At 36.2% G+C, this 22,648-nt stretch overlaps 1 protein-coding gene across 1 annotated transcript in view; it reads left to right on the plus strand.

Moving 5' to 3' along the window:
- Nucleotides 1-19,110, plus strand: part of LOC134546354 (propionyl-CoA carboxylase alpha chain, mitochondrial-like) — a 136,825-nt gene extending 117,715 nt beyond the window's left edge. The window contains exons 11-15 of the mRNA XM_063389139.1: nucleotides 1,399-1,709; nucleotides 4,670-4,806; nucleotides 11,495-11,576; nucleotides 13,465-13,570; nucleotides 18,729-19,110. Of these exons, the coding sequence (XP_063245209.1) occupies nucleotides 1,399-1,709; nucleotides 4,670-4,806; nucleotides 11,495-11,576; nucleotides 13,465-13,570; nucleotides 18,729-18,844 (752 nt within the window). The 3' untranslated portion in view covers nucleotides 18,845-19,110. The remainder of the gene's footprint in view (nucleotides 1-1,398; nucleotides 1,710-4,669; nucleotides 4,807-11,494; nucleotides 11,577-13,464; nucleotides 13,571-18,728) is intronic.
- The last annotated feature ends 3,538 nt before the right edge of the window (nucleotides 19,111-22,648 follow it).

Raw genomic sequence — 22,648 nt, forward strand, 5'->3', positions numbered from 1 at the left:
TGAGAGCAGCGGATGCGGAGCGATGTGACCGTGAGGGTGCAACTGAGTGGCGCAAGGCTGTGTGTGTGTGAGGACAGGCGCGAGGTAAGGGGCAAACTATTGTTGAGCCTAGCTCCAGCGAGGAATGCGAACTGTGGAACTTGATGACAGACATTGAGTGACTTGTGATTAAACATTTTTAAGTGCGAGTGATTGGTGTTTAGGCATTTTTAAGTACAATTATTTATTAGTAATGTAAACATTAGTAATTAATAAAACTGTTTTATAACTTAATGGGGCTATCCTTTATGAATCCAGTTCTCCCTACATAGGTCGTAACAGTATGTTCTGAAGGTACATGGTGCATGGTGCTGCTCTGTCCGTACATCTAACAAGAAACACACTCTCTTGGGGGATTGCAGTAAAAAGGGACATGACATTTATATTACTTACTGAATTAATTCTTAAGGGTACATGGCACACATTCTAAGTACGACTCTTGCGGTGACGGCTAACACACACTCTTAATACACACACGTAAATAGAGCTGGGGAGTTATGTGGTAACGAGGGAGGTGGTGGCACATCGAGTCCAGATGGGTGCAGTCAAAGTATATTAATAAACACCATATGGGCACCACATATCAGGTTGATTCATGATCATGCTTTCTGCTGATTTTTATAATAATACTGCTAGAATATTGTTTCAGTCATGTACACCTTCCTGTTAGAATGTTAATTTTTTGTTGTAAAACTGTTTGTAGACAGCTGAACACAATTGCATTGTACCCTCTGATTTTGACTTAATGGTCTAATGGGCTCAGATGGGTATCGTTTAATTTAGAACATATTACCTTGTATCAAATTATTGATACATCATTAATAGAATTCTAAATTCAGAGATGTTTAATAATAATGTTTATGTAATTATTTATTATGAAATTTGATTTTAATGTCAAGGGCATAACCAAACAGAAAGGGTGTTTATCAGAAATTGACTGCAATGGGGGGGAGGGACATTTTTAGGAATTTGACCTTTTCCATGGGGAGGAGGGTCAGTGCCTCAGTGCCTCAATAATCAAAGAAATAACATTATTTATCAAAAAAAAAAAAACTTTAATGATATGTGAGGTTTAGTTACAAAATTTTTTATTTATAGTAGTTTTGTTATTTTTTTCCCCTTTTTTTATTTTGCTGCCCTCTGTGCCCCCTCTGGAATATACCTTTGTTAGGGGTTTAAATTGTTTAAAATTTGGTAATATTTGAACTTGAGAAAAAAATTGAAATATTTAACAGGTGCCAGAAATTTAACTGTTATGCATGCAAGACTGCTTAACATAGCCAAGTAGTAAGTTAACTGCAGTGACATAAAGCGGGTGACTGACAAGTTTAGGTGTTTCCTTTTGATCATGTCCCCCAGGCGTGTCCCACAACATACCGCTGCTGAGAGACATCCTCACGGAGGTCAGCTTCGTGAACGGGGATCTCAGCACCAACTACCTCTCAGAGGTGTACCCGGATGGCTTCAAGGGGCACCAGCTCACGCCCCACGACAGGCACCGGCTCGCCGCCGTCGCGGCAGCCGTCTGCGCAAAGATGGAGCTCAGGGCGCGCACGTATTTGAACGGCACTCAATCCATGAGCCGCGCCCTCGCCGCGTGGGACTTCGTGGTGTCCCTGCTGGATGAGGAGGTTCCGTGCCGGGTACAGAGGCTCGATGGCATGTTCAAGGTAGCTGCCCATCATTTCACATACACACAATATTGAACACAAAATTATCTACAGTACGTGCCAGAAGCAGGGGCATGCCAACTATTCTTTGGTTTTTTTTTGGGGGGAGGGAGGAAGAAAATAAATTTTTATAAATATTGAAATATGTTTACAATGGAGATTTTTAATGAAATACTATGGACATTGTTATATATAGCAAAGATTTCCACTGATGTAAAAAATTACCTAAAAATCATAATCAAAAAAAGACTTTTTTTTTATTAAAATAAAAATAATAATAATCTCTTGCAACTTTTTAAATGGAAAAGGTCATTTGATTTAAGAAGTGATGTTTTATTTATATATTTTAAAATAAATATAAATGAGAGTAACAAAGGAAGAAAGGGGGGTAAGAGACATATTCGATTGGTGACCATGTTTACTTTTAGGAGAGGGTGGGGTGGCCACTCCTCTGCCCCTCTTTTTGCCATGGCGCTGGCCAGAAGTCTTACGATCCGTCACTAAGAAGGGGGAGGGGAAGTTAGTAGCATGGAAGGATAAGCAAGACGGAAGGGAACGTGAGGGAAGGGAATGTGTATCAGTAAATGGATCTCCTTGGCCGAGGCATATTTCCTTGAGTGATTCAAATTTCATGTTAAATCTGTAAATACACACAGAAGCGTCATTATGAAGGTTGATGTTTTTAGAACATTTATTGTGTAACTGAACCATGCCAAAACTGTACTATTTAGTTCCATAGGGCTCTGTCTAGTATTTGGCTCTTCCAGTTCATTCTGAGCAACGTGTTTTCATTTAACTATGGATCTCAACTTGCAAGAGATTTGATGCTCACTGTAAAAATAAATACACAAATAACAGGCAGATGACAAATTTGTATGACTTATCACACCGCTGTAACTGAAATAAAACTTTGCAGTGTTTTTATTTAATTCCTTTTATATTTTATCTCAACTTTAGGTTGAGCTTATGCATGTAAACAGGCTTGGCTCCAGGGTAGGGTAAGACGGACAGTCGCCCTACTGCCCCGCGCCCTGCGTCTGTCGAGCCCCGCCCCTGTGCTTTTAGTTTTTATTTATGTTTTTGTCTAGTGTTTTATTAAAAAAAATGGACATTAATGGGAAAAGAAAAAATAATTTTCTTTATCTTGTAATTTTTTGCGGTCTTAATGTGTGGTATTTAAAGTCATGGTTTCGTATTAGAAGAAACTTTCAAAAATTTTATTCCCACTTATAATAATGTGATAATACCGGAAATTTGATCTTGAGCATCAGGAAACAATATCAATGTATCCTACAATAAATTACTAAAACCATCTTTGAAATTTAAGTTCAGGTTGGGTTAAAAATGTTTTAAAGAGATAATTTTTAAAATTTTCAGGGGGACGGCCTCCAAAAAAGTAAATTGCCCAGGGCCCGCAAAGTCTGGGGCCACTACTGCATGTATGCAATGTAATGGCAGAAATGCAACCTAGGCATGGGCGCATGGCATTATTTAATGCAAAAAACATGCAGTTTGAATCATATTTGTACAAGAAGCTTTCTTATACAATTTATAATATGTTAGAAACTAAAAAATAAAACAATGTTTGTCATAATAATTCACATGTTTGTGCTCTGTACATTACCTATTATCATTAAATTTTTCTATAACAGTCGAGTCTTCAGTCAATTTGTCTAACTTTAACAATATTTTTCTTAAAATAACCAATATGTTTCAATTGCTTTACAGGGAGAAATTAGAGGAGAAAATGTCAATGGCAAATGGGAAAACCAAGTTTATCATTTTAAATAAAACTTTCAACATTAAGTGAAAACGAAAGAGGAATTAATTACATTAAAATTAATACGAGGGTTGTCTGAAAAATTTCTGACCTCAACATAAAGATGGCAGCACTCGCCAACAAAAATTGGGTAATGTATTTGCTCATACTCTAGAACATACCCTCTGAAATTTTAGCCGTTTTAGATGGGCAGTTTTTTTTAACAAGCGTTTACATGAGTTTCTGCAAAAAAGTTGTTTACGAAGGTGATGGCGTCCTCATTGAACACACATCTCTGTCCTCCGGGTGCAACTTTTAGCAAAGGGAACAAAAAAAAATGTTATCTGGGTTTAGATCCGGTGAGTAAGGAGGGTGGTCATGCAGTTCAAACTGTAATGTGTAGATTTTTGCCATGGCAACTGCTGAAACAGTTGGTCTTGGTGAAACAGAATTTATTTGTTTCTGCAAATGTGACCTTTTTCTGCAATTTCTGCCTTCATCTTGTCAAGTATTGATGAGTAGTATGCTCCTGCCATGCATTTTCTTTTTTCAAGATGATTAATTAAGATGATTCCATGACTATACTTGAAAACAGTCACCACCTCTTTCCCGACCAAAGGAACTGTCTTTTAATTTTTTTTGGTGTCGATTCCCCCCTTTGCAGTTTTTGGTGTTCCAGAAGTTTGTCACACAAGCTGGTATGGCCACGTTTGAATTCAGCTGCCAAAATATTATTGTGGTAAATGATGGTGCAGAGTCCTAGCACATTAATTTAGCATAGGTGTCTTGTCTTTGAAAAACAAATATTCAATGATGTCTCAATACTCAATTTTCCATTTTCACAAAAACATGCGCATGACTAAAATAATTGATTGTTAAAAACAAGTGCACGTTCAAAATGGCTGAAATTTCAGAGAGTACATTCCAAAGCATAAGTAAACACAACCCCAAGTTTTGTTGATGAGAGCTGCCATTTTCATATAGAGGTTGGAAACTTTTCAGACGATCCTCGTAGTGATTATTACATTGTGTTGTGTCAATCATTTTTAAAGTTTTGCAATAACAATTTTAAGATCTAATTCATGGTAGGCGCCCAGACTATTCAAGAAAATTTCTTATATATCAATACTTTAAATTGAGTAAGAAAATTATGTGTAGATGCTCTGTACAGTTAATATTATGTTCTGTTTTTCTTTACTAGGTCGAAATCAATGCCCAAGATTTTGTTGTGCAAGATAACATCTCTCTGGCATCTATCCTGTTGGAAATTGACATCAACAACCAGCCCCTTACAATACAACTACTGTCAAAAGATGAAACGGGGAAACTAGTTATTTCGTAAGTGGCATAGTTTAGTATAATTTTAGAAATGAATAATTAGATTCAGCTGAAATTAATTTTTTAAGTCATCAGTCAACCATTTGTTTTCATGGACTTAGTTACTTCATAAAGTACAGTGGCGTAGCCAGGATTTGTGTATGGGAGGTGTTAAGAAGCATGCCCCCCCCCCCCCCCCCCCCTCCAAGTATTAAAGCGGGGGGTCTGGGGGTCTTCCCCCGGGAAAATTTGGATTTTAAGGTGTAAAATTGTGCTATTTTAGCAGTTTTCGGTACTTAAATTTAAATATTGTAATGGTAAAAATTTTATTAATTTTAATATAAAATTTGTTTCAGTGATGAATAAGAAATTATTTAAAGATTTGTGCTAAGGGGGGATTTGAACCACTAAACCCCCCCCCCCTGGCTACAGCCCTGATAAAGTACAAATATTTTGTTAAAACTGAAATATTTTAAACTTTAAAAACTTAAGATATTAAAGGCATGTCATAAAATGGTCGCATTTCAATAGTTTTAGCTTACTACACTTACTACACTTTTATTTCAAATATAACCTACCTAATTGAATGGGAATTAATTTAAAAAATGCATGATTCATCATTTAATGATTTATACATACTATACAATATTCATTCTGACTTTGACATATTTCTTTGTCTGAATTGAGTAGGGACAGAGGCGGCTGGAGGGCCGGGCAATCTGGGAAACCATCTAATGCCCTGCGCCTACCGGGATCCAGCGCTAGTTTTTTTTATTACAGTTTTGTATTCCTTGTTTGTCTTTCATGAAATTTAAGGGAGTGCCTCCCATTTCAGGTCATGATTTTCTATTTATATTAATTACTGGTCAACTGTTAGACTTTTTAAATTGTTTAACTTTCACGATATGAAAAATATATATGTACAGCACATACTTTTTGCATAATTATCTGCCAAAGTTACATTTTTAACGTTTTTGGGTTGTACAAATAAGGAGAATTAATTTCATTAATTGCAGAACTCAAACTTTTGAGGTTTAACTGCAATGCCACTGGCTACTTCATAATATGGTTTGCATTTCTATCACAAAAACTCATTTCATGTTTCTTGGCTGTCAAAATCATAACAAATTTGAGAATTTTGATTTGCCAGGTAAAATTAATTAATATTTTTTGAAAGAAATTCAAACAATATTTTGAAGTAGCCAGTGGCATTGTAGTTAAACCTAAAAAATTTCAGTTCTGCAATGAATTAAATTCTCCTTATTTGTACAACACAAAAACGTTAAAAATGTAATTTTGGCAGCAAATTACGCAAAAAAGTATGCGCTGTATATATTTTTCATTTCGTGAAAGTTAAACAATTGAAAAAGTCTACAAGTTTTTCTGTAATTACTGTAAATATAAAATCTTGACCTGAAATGGGAGGCACCCCCTTAAAGTGCTGGTCAATACCCTTTCCATTTCAAATGAATTTTCATTATTACTTTAAAAAAAAAACCTTAAGATTTTACTGCCTGTGAAAATGACCTTTTTCGCATTTATAAAACTAACCCAAATATAATTCATTATAAAAGATAAAAAATTTACTATGGTAAATTAGTAGGGACAATATTATATGGTGAATTGCGATAAAACCTAAATAACACAAGAAAGCATGCCAATACACCATATAACATTGAAATTCAAGTTAATACACCACAAAGCACTAAAATGCAATAAAAATCATAAATATTAACTAATCAGCATTTTCAATTAAAACTTAACTCTAATGACAAATAGGTAATATTTAAAATATTCAATTCAATGAAAGTAATTTATTTTGCATGAAATTTGTACCACATTTTATGCAAAAAAAATGAAATGGAAAAAGTTAACTTCTTTTTAATCTTGTAACTGTTATTGGTTACTCATTTTTACATTACAATTTTTGTATATTTTTAAAATATAAAATTTTTAAACAGATCTATTTTATTTGTTCTAAATATTTAAACATGCATATTAAAAATAATTATATTGTAAAAGTGTATCACGTATCTGTCAAAATTACACTGTTTTGGAAAAATTACTATCATGGAATATTCTTTATATGTATATGTTGAGGAATATGCAATCTATTTTAGTAAAAACATTTCATAAATATTAAAACCAATAATACAGAAATATCCTGTTTTAAAAACAAAATTGGCCTGAAAATAAAACCATGACATTTGTCTGTACAAATTAGCTAAACCATCATTAGAATTTAAGTTCCAAGATAGCCTAAAAATGTTTTAAAGACTTTATTTTTCAGTTTTTCTAGGGGAGTTCTTCCTAAACTGTCTTTTCTCTAGCTATTCCATTGCTCTCTCCCCCCCCCCCCTTTTTTTTTCCTGTCCCTATCCCTCAAAATATTAGTGCCTCATAAAAGTAAATGGCCCAGGGCCGTGAAAAGTCTAGGACAACCACTGCTTTTATCATCATCTTCGGGCAAACCATTTAGGAACACTATCTGATCTGTCCCACAGTAGGTCCTATGACTTCAGTTGTATTAATATTGCAATAATCAATAATCCTCATACTGTCACAGAAAATATTCTATTTTCGTATAGAATGCATGGTTCATTTAGCCTATTTTACTCTTTCATGGGGGTCAGAGGGTATTAGCACAAAGCACAATACTGATGGGCGCCACCATATGATTATCCCCGCAACTCTACTCTCAGGGCATGACGTCATCTGTGTGGGAACGAGACTGTGACCCTCCATAGCACAATTACTATAAATTACTCTCAGCATGGGACTTATTATCTCTTGGGCTCTCAAGGCATCCCACATGCCTGATATGTGAGCATGGTGTTGGCCTTGGCCAGCATTTTGACTCTGCATTGTAAGAGGGGAGAAGGGTATAAAACAATCTGTCCAAACCATGGCTTTCTTTCTGCAGCACAAGAATAACATACAGGAAAATCACAATCATACCAGAAGTAAACTAACCTGTATTTCTTAGTCTATAAGATTAGAATTTTGTTGAAGTTTGTAGATCTTAAAGCTGCTAGTCGTCTTATATCTCATGTCATCTTGTTTTAAAGTACTTGTGCTTCTGCTTGGATTCTGCACACTTGGTTTTACCTATGCTGCTGTTGCACAAAGTCAGAATACGGTAGAGTAGCAGGAAAACTAGAAGCCTGGGATGCTTACGTAAGCTGTGATCTGTTGATTCTATCAGCATTCAGTTGGGGCATTCCTCAGCAACAGTAAAGTTAAAAAAAAGAATAAAGTAACAGGCCATGCAATGTATCTTTTCTAATATTAAAAGTTACTATCCTGCAAACATGTAGGCATAGGAATTATTGCTGAGCCGATACCGATAACCAATTATAAATACTGGCCAATAATAACATACCGGAATCGTCCGGACCGATACGTACTTTTTTTTGCCGATGCATTCACAAAATTTGTATTTATTTTCACCTATTGTGAAGGAAAACTTTTCTTAATACTTCAGTAAAAAAACTATAAATTAAATACCTTACGATATTGTGCTTCTTAATTTAGGATAAACATTTATTAAAATGCCAACACAATCGGCTGTCCATATAAAAAATGTGCAGGATTTAAAACAATAAATTTTATCACAGAAAACAAAGTTTTTTTATGAACATAAAGCGCCGCCAAGTATTCTCAGTCTAGGCCTACACACAAAACCGTCACTTGTTCAGCGATATCGCACGACACACGTAAGTAACAACAACGATTGATGGCTGCGCAGTCGTCATTTCGCATGCGAGAATGACGTTTACGATTGTCTCGAAGCAAGATCGATACTACGTCACAATTGTTATTAGCGATACCTTTGTATGTTTACTATTTCCGTGATTTCGTTAAACAGCATTATTTTCTTTCCAGTTTATTTGTATTTTACATGGTGCTGCGTTCATCAACAAAATACAACATTACAGAAATGAATCGCAAGAGTGACGTATGGAGCTATCTTTTCTGTTAGTAAAAGAAATGACCAAAAGGCTTTGTGCAATATTTGCCAATGCCTTGTTTCTCATGGTGGAAAGGACACGCGATCTTACATGATTACTAATTTGAAGCATCACATGGAAAGATCGCATCCATCTGTAAATAATAAATTACTAAAGTTAGATGTTCCGCAGGCATCTTCATCGCAGTCATCGTCTGAAACTGCTGTGACATTGTTTGTTGAAACTGCATCAACATCGTCTGAATGTAGGCCTACAATGGCATCATCAACCAAAATTGTGCACACAGAAGATATATTACGTCGAAAAGACAGCAGTAAACAAGAAGATATTTCGGAAATGTTTAAGAGGAACACATACCTTATCCTCCTACTCACAAAAGGGCAACAGAAATAAAATCACTGATCGCAAATATGATTTGCTCAGACATTCTCCCTTTTAGTATTGTGGAGTCAGAAGGTAAGATAAATTTAAGTTAGGCCTAACACTTTTAAACTTCGTAACTCTTTGTCTTAACTGGCAGGGATGATGTATCAAGTTAGACCTAATGTAGGCTGTACTTTAAATGTTGCTGTTTATAGACTTAAGTTACAGAATAATATGTGATGTGATTAAAATCCCTATGTTTTTTATTTCAGGTTTCAACAATCTGATAAGATACCTCGAGCCGAGGTACAAAATACCTCACAGGACAACCTTTTCTCACAGCGTAATTCCTGAGCTGTATGATGTGGTTTCGCGGAAAGTAAAATGCATTTTGGAGGCTGCAGACCATATCAGCTGTACAACTAACATGAGGTCATCTTTGGCAAATGATGATTTTCTGTCACTGACTATTTATTTCATTTCTCCTGATTTTGAAATCAGTGTGTGTGTGGAAGTTGTGCAGTTTAGTTATATTAACCACACTGGGCAGAATATATGTGATTTTATCACATAGTATCTAAATGATTGGGGTATAAAGGGTAAGGTGCATCTTATTGTAAGAGATAATGCTGCTAACATGGTTTGGGCTTGCGAATTATTTCAAATTCCGAGTGTTGGGTGTGCTGCTCATACTTTACAACTTGTCATCAAGGAGTCGTTACTGAACCATAAAAATGTCTCTGATGTATGTAGCAAAGTTGGGCGTTTGGTAGTGCATTTCAGGCACTCTATTTCAGCAAACAAACGTTTTACTGAATTCCAAGAAGCCAACAAAATGCCATGCCACAAACTGAAACACAATGAACCAACCAGATGGAACAGTACCTATATTATGTTGGAAAGATTTTTGGAGCAGAGACGTGCCATATCATATCTTGGTCCAGATCTCAATTTGAATGTAGAACTAACAAATGCTGACTGGGAATTGGTAGGAGAAATTGTGAAATTGCTGAAATTTTTCTTCCACCCAAACCATTATTAATGGGAATACTAGTAGTTCAGAAGTTATCCCCCTTGTTAATGGTTTGACAAAACTTCTGTCTACTTGTAAGCCAGGAAATAAGTTGAAGTCTACCTACACTGACATGGTTCACAACCTAAAAACTCGCTACGCAGATATGGAAAAAAAATGTTCATTACAGTTTAAGTACTCTGCTTGATCCACACTTCAAACAATTTTTTATTTATTTTTTCCAGTGAAGATGTAACTTCTGCCAAGTCCACTCTTGAACAACAGCTGAGTTTGTTACAGACCCCAGAACTTCATTCACCTCCCCTTGACAATAGCGCTACAAGTTCCAGTGACACTTGTCATTCCATACATTATTTTTACACAAATCTAATTTACAGTAGTAGTAGTAGTGTTGGAGCTAGTACATATTTATCACGTACACAAGAACTTACTAGGTACCTCGAGGGACCACTCTGTGCCATTAATACAAGCTCACTTCTGTACTGTAAAACATCTCCTTGCCAATCACTCAAAAAACTTGCTCAGAAATATTTGTCAACACCTTGTCGTAGTGTGGCATCCGAGAGACTGTTTAGTACAGCTGGTGCTCTGTGCACAAACAAAAGGAGCTCCATGATCCCTCAAAAGTTGCGAGAGTTAGTTTTTTTTTTCAATAAAAATTCAAAATATATATAATGCTGCTTGCTAAAAACTACATTTGCTTGGTAGTATGGCATCTGGGAGGTGCTCTGTATACAAACATAAAAGTTGTAGTCAACTAGTTGAATATTTTTGTTTTAAAATTAAAACTTCTCTAAACTTTAATTAACTTCCCTATTGCTTCCAAAAAACTGTTTCTTGAACTAGGCCCAAGTCATTTTCTCTTCGATGTGAAAGCAAACTGTAAGATTGATGTGTGTGTTTGTTATTGTATTGTCAATAAATATCTTAAAAACATTATACATTATGAGCTTTCTGAAGTATGTATCAGTATCGGCATATCGGGTGTATCGGCAGGGGATATCGGTTCTTATCGGTATCGGTACAAAACAGTATCGGCTCAGCACTAATAGGAATAATATGTGCAATACATCAAATCTATAAGATTTTTAGAATTTCGATATCAAATTTTTTTTCTTGAACCCCTTTGAACCCCTTTTCATGTCCTCAGACCTGTACCTGTCAAGCATATCCTTTAAAAATTTTACGCTATGCCCCTGGTAAATATTTATATTTCTGCAACTTTTCTTCTTACTTTATCAATATCATGTAGGCATAATGGACCATTGATCAGCTAACTTTATTATGTTAAAAGATCCTTGACAATATATTCTTTGTATGTATCATACCTTCTTGTTGCCAGGTACAAAGGGACTGCTTTCAAAATATCTGTGAAGTCTGAATTAGCAGCAGCATATTCAAAAATGATACCAGAGAAGCAAAAGGTAAAAATTTACTGCTTTGTGTGTCTTGAGCCCCCAAGCTAGTAGTTAAGGCTTGCACATTTAAAATATTCTTTATTCTACTTATGCCATCAGATATTTACCATGCATATGCATACCTACAATATTTGCATGGCTATGGACACATACACAAGACAATGTTAATTTTAAATAGCTTTTAATAACAGAGTTTAGATTTTACTTTAAAATGGAACTACAATTGGTATTGAACACTTACTATAAAATGCTTATATTATATATCTTATCTAATTTTTGTAAGCATTTTACACTAATGGAGTAAGGTGGTGGAGTGGTTAATGGTTAGTCACCACCGTTAATTTAAAAAAGTGGGTAAGTTTCTGTTAATAGAAAGACATGTGTTTAGCCCTGAAGAGACAGTCTTACATAAGATAAAACAGTTCAAAATAAACCACTAAAAATTTGTTAAAAAGCCTTTTTAGGTCACCTGGCTATTGGTTCATAGTAAAGTATAATTCAGAGAGTATTTGCAGTAGGTACTATTGTATATTACTCTAATATTTAATAATTTAGGTAATTACTCAGTATGTTCCAAACAACATAGTGATACAATGGATGATGTCTTGTTTGTCTGAGTGCTTTTTCATGCATTCATGTACTACTGGTCAACAATAGTAGCAGGAGTCATTAAATTTACTGATGTTAGGAAACTGGAACATGTTGCCCAACATTTTTTTTTTTTTAAATTTGGTCTTAATGTGACATCATCCAGGGCTACTCCCACTTTAGACCGAGGCACCTTCATCTCCCTCCTTACCTATAATCTCCCCATCTCTATCTACATATGCCGGCAGGAGGGGAAGAGAGAGAGTGAGAGAAGGAGGTAGAGAGAAATAGAGAGAAGGTGGTAGAAAGAGAAAGGGAGAGAGAAAAGGAGGAAGGAGGAAGGAGGGAGATAGGGAGAGAGAGGGAGAGAAGTGTGAGAGAAGTGTAGCCATATGTCAATAATAAACCATTCTTTATCATGTATCGACAACTTCAGGTATAAGGCATTTGAGATGCCTTTAGTAACCCATTCTTCATGTAAGCATGTCTGACGCTGAGAGCGGACCAGGTCTGGAAGTATTGAGGAGGTTTGCAGTAGGGCAGTTTATGTCTCGTTTCACACATGGGCGAAGTCACAACCCTGTTAAGGAGTCTCTGCCGGGTCGTGTGCCCAATTAACATATGGTGACACCCTGGCACAATCTGGAGTTAAGGACGAGTAAGGCCCTACAACATCAAATGTGTCATCAACATTGAAATCATTAGAGATAAAAGCACATACAGATAAACTCAACAACACACACCATAAGAGAACTGGGAGACGAAATTGGCCATGGCCGATTGTAAGAAACCATCCCAGCATTTTCCTGGAATAATTGAGAGAATTACAATGAAAAACCGAAGTCGGGATTGCGAGACTGGGATTTGGGTATTCTCTGGAATGAGAGTTCAATGTTTTACCACTCTGCCATTTTGTTCTAGGTCTGAATTTTGTACATCAGCTCTGGTCACGGTACTTGTGACAACTGAAAACATCTTTATAAGTATCTTTAAAAGCAGTTTAAAACATTTCCCTAATGTCAAAGAAAAATCACACATTTATTCCAAATTTCATATTGAACACAATTTTTTTTTCCAGTATTAATTAATCATATCATCACTAATTCATGATATGATTCTAGCTAATTATGAGAAATATTTGTGTATATTGTGTAATTTTGTTTTTAAAAACTGCAGTTTTATGACAGATTTGTTCTCACAGTTGTAAGCTATCAAAATGTGCTATACTATCTAATTGTACCAGCAGTAAGGTGTTAATTTAATTATTATTTTTTAAAATTTAATTTAGATGTTGTAAATGTTCTAGGAGGATGTATCCAAGGTGGTAAGATCACCTATGCCAGGGTTAGTGAAATCAATCACATGCGCCAGTGGAGATGAAATCGCTGATGGCCAGGAAGTTTGTGTTGTCGGTAAGTGGGCCATATGTGAACTTTTTTTCTATATTACAATATTATGTGTAGATACTTAAAAATAAACACTGTTTCAAAACAATCCAAAATCATTAGGACACCTGAACACTTATCACACTCTAGACCACTTCGGCTTGCTCAAAATTCGGTATGAAGTGGACATACATAAAACACTTGCAAAAAAATGATTTGGGCGCAGAAAATTATATAAGTTCCAGAAAAATGTTAATGTCGATGATTCGTTTTACTAAAATAGTGTCTCTCAAGACACCAAACTGATTTTGTCGTATTTTAATTGATACTTAAAGGATATTCACAGTCATTGCAGCCATCTTATAACCACAAAAAAAAATCATGTAAAATTTACAAACACGTTGCACATAACCTCTTCATGGTTTTTGAAACAATCTACTTTTCGTAGGTACCGAAAGATGAATTATTACAATACTAATACTGTTTGCACTAAAGTCTCGTGGTACACACAAACTCATGGAACCGTCAAAGACTCAGTCTTTGGAACGACAATTAAAAACAAATTTAAAGTTGTGTTGCGGGCTTCGCTGACTGTGGTCAGAAAATTCTAATTGCAAAGTCCTAATGATAAAAATAACATGTTGACCTTACATGGTGGCGCCCGGACCACAGCCGTAAAATTTTCTCTAAACTCGCATAATCTTGTACTTTGTGAGCCACTGCCCAACACACGGCCTATCGGGACCTTGTCCAGACAATGACTAAATTAGCTAGCACGCAACTGCGTATCACTCCGTGGTGGAAATGCAGGTACAAGCTCTCACCGCCCAATCAAAAAATTGCAATTAAAACAAATAAATCATGGCGAATGGCAATAGTGGCCTAAAAAACACTAGCGTCTCTGCCCATGGTCTCCGAGCTCTGTCTCTCTCTCTCATCTCACGCCACCGGCTACACTACTGCATCAGCTTTTAAACAAAGACTCTTGGCGGGAATAAAAATTACAAAAGAAAACTACAAAACCGTTCTTATTTATGAACCAAGAGAAACACGCAATATTAAAAATGTATTGTCAAAGCACACAAAAAAGCATAATTTAACAAACCAACACTTAAAAATAAGATCTAGGGGCTTATTTACCAGAAAGTTAGCAAATCACTAAAATAGTTAGTAGATAGTAGAGCATTAAATAATATAAATTATGATCATAAAACAACTGGTGAACACACAAATGCTTTTTAGAAAAAATAACAAGCTGTTACATTACACCACTAACCTTAACATTTACTTTAAGATAAGATAATAAATTTTAAATGAAACTATTTATCAAGTGAGAAGGGCGGTAACCTGGATTGCTACAACACTTTCAGGAGTAATAAACTATATAGTGTTGTGTTTAATATGTCAGACTGACACTTTCAAATATTTTTTAAAATCTTGTTTGTAAATTTTTTGGTAAATTTATTTTTCCCACATTTTAGTATGCTGCATGATAATATTACTCGATGTTTGTTCCTTTCACTCATATATTATGAAATACATTTCAAAGTAATCGACAGCAATAGGCTATGGAATCCGAGCAGATAAATCTAAGATAACGGAAAGTTGCTGCCCGTATAGCATACGAGTGTCAACTGACCGACTAGAACCACTTACAATTCATACGAGAACTATCCTGTAAATGTTAAAATAATATTGTTTTACCGTGTTTTATCGCATAATCATCGCACCGTTATATTAGGACATCAAAATTTAGAGAAAAAAAAATTCTCGCGTAAACGTTGCTTGATGTTTTTAGATTCCGAGCGCTTTGTGTAGGTAGTTTTCATGTATACAACAATGTATTTTAAAGTTGAAATCTAATATTCATTCGGATGTTACCGCTTACTTATTTAATTAACAATACAAAGTTTTCTACTTTTAAAGACGTTTTCAATCGTTATAACTTTTATCTTTTAGTCTTCATCACCGCTGTGTACCGCTTATAAAAATTTAGCCAGCGCTAGTTAGCATCATTCAAGTTTTAATTATGTTGATTCCCGTATAGAGCGCGTGCATGTAGTCGAATATCGGTACAGATAGCTCATCGATTGCATGCAACGTACGAGCTCTGTCTGGTGCCGAGTTAACTACATTTGATAGTCCACACTTTCTCATGGTGTGTACAATGATAGTTATGTGCTTCGACTCACTTTCGCGTCATAGTTTTGGTTTTTCTATTTAAAGATGAACAAAATGTTTTTGTTGCATGACTTATTAAATTGTTTGGCGTGCTTTTGTATACTCTACTTTTTAAATAAACGCACTTTCCTTAAATAGTTTTGTTTGTATGAATAACTTTACCTTAACAAAAAGTGATTTTTTCACATAATCGCCTACTTTTCAAACTTTATTTTAGTATAAAATGTGTGATGATTATTTAATAAAACACGGTACAATAGACACTGTCAAGGCTTTGGAAATTTATAATTTACCCAAAAGTTGACATTGAAAGAAAACATGTGTTTGCACACATTCATTCCGTTATTTTTATGTTATGGTTTTTAATACTTATTTATTCAATTTATAATTCTGTTTTCAAAAGGCTGCTGATGAAAACAAAAAAAAAATCATCTCACATCCACCAATGGAGAATTATTAATTATTTTTCTGACTAAACGTTTATCCAAATTTCCTTACTTCTTGATTTTGATAATTAGGCATCTCTCTGATGGGAAATGAGAAAATACCATAATTTTATTTTTGAAATTGTTAATTTATTTAAGCACGTTTTAAGAAGTTACAGTCATGCTCGGCTAAGACGACGACTGTTCCTTGCACAAGCAAAGAAAAATATCTCGACAACTGTTGCAGGAAATGGGGTCTAAAATTTAGTTTATGCCTGTTAAATGACTTGAAATGGTTAACGTTAATTATCAAATAAAAATGTCTGAAATGAAATTATATTTTTATTCTTCTCTCAGCTACAAACTTATTACATGTTCTTTACACGATAGGTTCGACAGAAACACTCACTTTTGCCAATCGTTACTCACAGTTCTGTGCCTTCACGAAATAATGTCCTTAGCGACTCCATCATCTAGGTACGAAGATAAACAGGAAATAAATCCCGGTGGGCCAGCAAACTAGCCGGGCCTATGCGGTACGTCTGGGGCCTATAATTTATAAATAAAATGTCTGATAAATGATGGAAAAAAGGTTGATACTTAACTGCGGAATGGCCCCAGCACCCATACGTGAAATTGTCTGCTCTTAAAATCTCATATATTTTTTATATTTTTTACATTTTTTACGTCCTATCGGCACAGTACTTGAACGACTGACAAAACTCAGCACTACAAAACGCTTAGGAAAATTGTCTTACTGGGGACTTCCCCAAAAAGCTGCCTTGCTACTGGCTATACATATTATTCGTACATCTATTATTCAGTGATTCCCCTCTTTGAGAGCTTCTTAGTTCCTTCACATATATCTGTCTCTATCTTACACAGGATGCCATAAATTATTGTCTTATCATTTCGGTGCTGCTGAGTCGCAGCATGTCTTTCTTTCTTTTTTATTACACCTAGCACTGTCCTATATTACAAAAATGCCACCAACACACTATGAAGCCCATACGTAAAATTATCATTATAAAAAGATTATTTAAATGCAATAAAATACTGAAAATCACACTTTCTTACACAATAATCTGGACAGCAAAATGAGAACCAGTAAAAACATAGATAACAGACTTTTATCAGTAAATTAATTAAATATCAAAATTACTTACAATAATTATGAAGTGTGATAACCTCCAAGTATTCAAACTAGTCCACTATGACCTTGAAACCATGTAATCAGCTGATTCTTTCTGAATGACAAAACGTAATATTTATTACTTTAACAAATCCTCGTAAAAGCTCGGGAGGGCAGAGTCTTGTAATGTTACAACTTTCAACTTCAATATTTCATTATAGAATGTGTTAAAATTAATTAATCAATTAGTTTCTAAGCCATGTATACAACCATTGTACCTACTATTGTGCTCTTTATGCAGTTCTTTAGGTCATATCAATCAACATGTTAGATTTCTTATTTTTTATTATTATATTTTTTTATTTCTGTTGAAAATCTCGTTTACAGCGAAGTATTTTGACATTTACACATGACACAATACAGGAATATTGGGAAAGAGATTATCCACGACCTTTTGTAAGGAACCAACAACAGAATTATTCTGAAGAGATTTTGAGAAACCATGACAAGCCATAATCAGGATGGTGAGTCAGGGTTTCGAACCCAAGATCTCTGGAATGCAAGTTCAGTGTCTTACTACTGTACCACATTGCTTCATTACACCAGTTAGAAAACCTTAGTTGTGAGAAAAGTCAGTTACAAGGTGCGAAAGTAGCTTTTAAAAGTGGCTCATGTCTGCTGTAGTTCTATAACTCTCATCAATGAAACTTGATGAATATCCTTTAAGGTTCAGTATAACATGAAATTTTTATTTTTATTTTTTTACATTAATTTTATTTCATGGCTTTTATAAAATTTTAACCCTATATCTTCTTTGCATTAATTGCTCTGCCTCAAATATTTTCAACAGATTTTCTCATAGCCAAAGATCATGGGTGTATAAAGGTGTACAATTATTTGTAATTATTATCACTTGCACACCATTTTAAACCCATGATATTACACTATGTGAATATCAGTTGAAAATATATGTGGCAGAATAACAAATGGAAGGGAGTTATCAAGTTAAAATGTTAGAAATAGCCCTGGGAAAACATTTATGTGCCCCGGATTTGACAATGATGTCCTAGGTGCCAAGGACTGGGGTGCAGATAGCACGGACATGTCTGGGCGTGAAAGGTTCGTTGTGCCTTGTACCTTACCTGGGCACCAGGAAGGTCCAATATGCGTGCGACTGGTAGGCAAGCTCGGAATCCACTGGCTGTAGCTGCGTGCGCCTCATGATTCATCAGTCCTCCACGGGTACTTTTACCATGCCTGGTGGCTGATAACATAGGAGACCATCCCCGGTCTTAGGGTATATATGACACAATGGCGAACCACTAGGTAGGGACTATGTGCAGGGTGCACGACCAAGTAATGACATCAACACTGTATGTAATACTCAGTCTTAATGCTGTTGAACCACAATGCAATTTGAGCATTGTTTCTTATTTTTGGGTTTCAGAGGCTATGAAGATGCAGAACTCTTTGGTGGCAAGCACAGCAGGCAAAGTGAAGGCAGTGTACATCAAACCTGGGGATACAGTCTCCGAGGATGATGTTCTTATAGAACTTGAATGATTCACCTCCATTGCAACCTGCATTTTACTCTAAACATCTTAATGATTTCAAACTTTTTTTTTAACTTAAAAAGATATCAGCTGTAATACAAGTACTAATCATGTGACACCTGAGTCATCATTACATTCCATTTATGAATATGTAAGATCATTTTTCTCTCCTAACAGTATGTATTTTGCAACTGTGTTTGGACATATTATGTGTCTTCCTAAAAATAATTCATAAGAATAATATTTTTTATGCTGGAATAAATAAATATATATATATATATTTGTAATATATTTTTTATACTTTTAATGCATTAGTTTCCATTTGTTGAAAAATAAATTTTTAAATACTAACATTTTATTGAAGTTTTTTTTTAATTATAATTGACCAACAACATGCACCTTCATTAACCTATGTTGATTTACATTGAAACCACAGGTAAATATTACTATACAAAACTGAGCAAGTTAGCAACTTGATAAGGGTCTCGTCAGGAGAGTTTGCGTAACGGTGTAAGGGTAAGGGTGCCATTCTATGTAATTTAACAGGCAGAAAGACCTGGCTTGACTATCTCGAGGTGTGCTGTCGCCCAAGTAGCTGTTAAAGAGTTAGCTATAGCTTTACGGATATACCAAATCCTGCTTCATTCTCAGCAACTGGGATGCTATGAATTAATTACATGTAATGTCCTGTAGGCATTGTTTTGAATGAATCTCTCACCAGGTAAGCAACTGAATATATGAATCTAGTTTTATGGCATAGTGTTTTATTGGCATATGATGGTAGTTTTAATATCCAATTGCAGCTATAATGTTTGAATATGATTTCTCTAGATATTTTATTCCAGAAAAACTTGGTCAATATGCATTGTGACCATTAGGAGCTGATTGGAGCCATTGGAGCCATATGTACTTATATGTAACCATGTGTTGCCGTACGTAGATGTATGTGTAGTGAGAAATATCTGTGCAATATGTACACTGCTTTGCTGCAATCAGTAGGATTTGATGAGAGATTGTGTGGTGGGATATTCTGCTTGGTTGGTAACAGTACGATACAATGATAGGATAGGTAGGATCGATCAGGTGAGATAGCATGATAGAAAGACCAGTGGGATACGGTGATAGATGGTTCAGTGGGATACTATGATAGTTGTTGGCAGTGGGATACTATGATAGTTGTTGGAGAATGAATTATTGTCATGTTGGTACTGGTAGTTGTTAGTTGTAGAAAGATGGCGGAATCCCGAGCTGTGGAAAAATAAAGTGCTAAGACAAAGTGTGTATTTCCTCGTTAAAAACCCAACAAAGTTTATGGGCCCAGGACGTGCCGTGTATTTTTTCCGGCTGGAACACATGGTTTAACTGGCTGCGACGAAAATCGGTAGTGAACGCCTACGACATGGCGTCGTTGGCGCTTGCTTTTGTGGAAAAATTAAAAGGTCGTGAAAACTATTCGTCGTGGAAATTCCACATAAAAGCTCTTCTACAGTTGGATGATCAGTGGGATGTGGTTCAAGGCACAGTGAATGCGGAAGATGCTAAAGACAAGGATCGAAAGGCACTGTCGAAAATTTCACTTTTGATTGAAAGTAACCTAATTCATCATATAGAGAACTGTGTCACCTCCAAGGCAGCGTGGGACAAAATTCAGCAACTCTTTGAAGACTCGGGATTAACGAGGAAGGTCGGACTACTTCGACGGCTGATTTTGACGAGACTCAATGATTGTAGTAGTGTTAGAGTACATCAACAACATTATTTCTACCGCACATCTTCGGGAGATTAAATTTAAGGTCAGTGACGAGTGGGTTGGTACCCTGCTTTTGGCCGGGCTACCAGAAGAATACAAGCCTATGATTATGGGTATCGAATCGTCAGGAGTTGAAATTACTGGAGATGTGATCAAGGTTAAACTTCTACAAGATGTGAAGCTAACAAATCCAAGAAGGAACGTATCTAACATGGAGGCCGCACTATGTAGTTACCACGGTAAACAGTGCTCAGAAACCACACCTTGTTGCCATGTAGCTAAACATTGTCCCGACCCCGAAGCTGCTTTCTACAGATCAAGATGTGGCCAACCCTGGAGGACAAATAAAGCCCCCCGCTGCTTCAACTGCAACCGCACCGGACATTTTGAAACGAACTGCCATTCTAAAGTAAGTCCTGACAAAGCCGACAGGAAAGAAACAAACAAGGGGAGGGAAAGTAATTCAAATGCTTTTTAACCTACATGGTTTCTTGTTTCAACAAAAGCGATCTCTCTTGGTATTTAGACTCTGGGGCTTCACTTCACCTAACCCGAGGAAAAGAAAACTTGTGTCCTCCAGTCAACAAATCTGGCACGGAAATTTACACTGCCAACAACCAGAAAGTGAAGACTGAGGCTGTGGGAAATGTGGAAATAGAGTTGATGGTTAACAGCTCTACTAGTCGTGTAACAGCACATGACGTTCATTATGCACCTGATGTTGCAACAAACATATTGTCGGTGAGAAAAATCAGCAGCAAGGGCCATACAGTCATTTTTGATAGACACAGTGGCAGAATCCTAAATGCTGGGGGAGAGTTAATTGCATCAGCAACCCAAGTGAATGGCATGTATGTATTAGATACGACACAGAAATAAACAGTGCATCGTGTCTGTGCTACACAGGATGAGCCCGAACTTTGGCACAGAAGGTTAGGCCACCTCAATCAAAAGGACATGCATTTGTTAAGAAACATGGCCGGAGGTGTAGAACGCCTAATCACTAGTGAGGAACCTTGCGAAGTGTGTATCGCAGGAAAACATGCGCGGGCCCCTTTCAAATGCAGCAAATTCAGAGCAGGAAAAGTATTGGAACTGGTCCACGCAGACCTATGTGGACCTATGGAAAATGTTTCAATAGGCGGAAGTAAGTACTTTATTGTGTTTATCGATGACTTCTCACGGTACACATTTGTTTATTTCTTGAAAACCAAAGATGAAGCTTACAGTTCTTTCAAAAGCTTTTGTGCCTTGGTGGAAAACCAAACTGGAATGACAATCAAATTCGTTGAGGTCTGACAACGGGTTAGAGTTTGTAAATCATGAGTTCGACGATTTTCTGAAACTAAAGGGAATTAGGCATCAGCGCACTGTCAGATACACACCACAACAGAATGGCGTAAGCAAACGAACCGACAGGAAGATTGTTGACAAGGCGAGATGTTTACCCGAAGACGCAGGCTTACCAAAGTCTTACTGGGCAGAAGCAGTTGCCACGGCAGTGTACCTCAACAACAGGTGCCCTACAAAAGTGCTTGACAAAACTCCGTATGAAGCATGGCATAAAAAAAGACCTAACCTTGGACATCTCAGAATTTTTGGAAGTGAGGTTATGTCACAAATACCGAAACAGAAACGTCAGAAATGGGACCCTTGCTCAGAGAAGTTGATATTTGTCGGTTATTGCGACGACACCAAGGGTTATAGTCTTCTCGACCCTGTTACCAAGAAAGTAACAATAAACAGAGACGTTGTATTCCTGGAACACAAGATGACTTCAAACTACTCGTCAGACAAAGCAGTGGACGAGCAACAATTTCCCCTTGCAGAGGGGGATGGACATCACCTAGAAGAAAATTATGAAAACCAAAATCAAACTGACATTCCATCAGATGGGCCTGCAAATTGTGATCCAGAGGGCAGCGACGGGGAAGAAGAGTTCAGAGGTTTTCCGGAGAACGAAGAGAATCGAACAATATGTGCAGAAGGTCCAAGACGATCAAGTCGACAACCTACACCAAGGAGTGACCCTGATTTTGTGTCTTGCCTTGTTGCTGTGGAAAA

Source organism: Bacillus rossius, chromosome 1, assembly GCF_032445375.1.
Source record: "Bacillus rossius redtenbacheri isolate Brsri chromosome 1, Brsri_v3, whole genome shotgun sequence".
Taxonomy (NCBI): Eukaryota; Metazoa; Arthropoda; class Insecta; order Phasmatodea; family Bacillidae; genus Bacillus; species Bacillus rossius.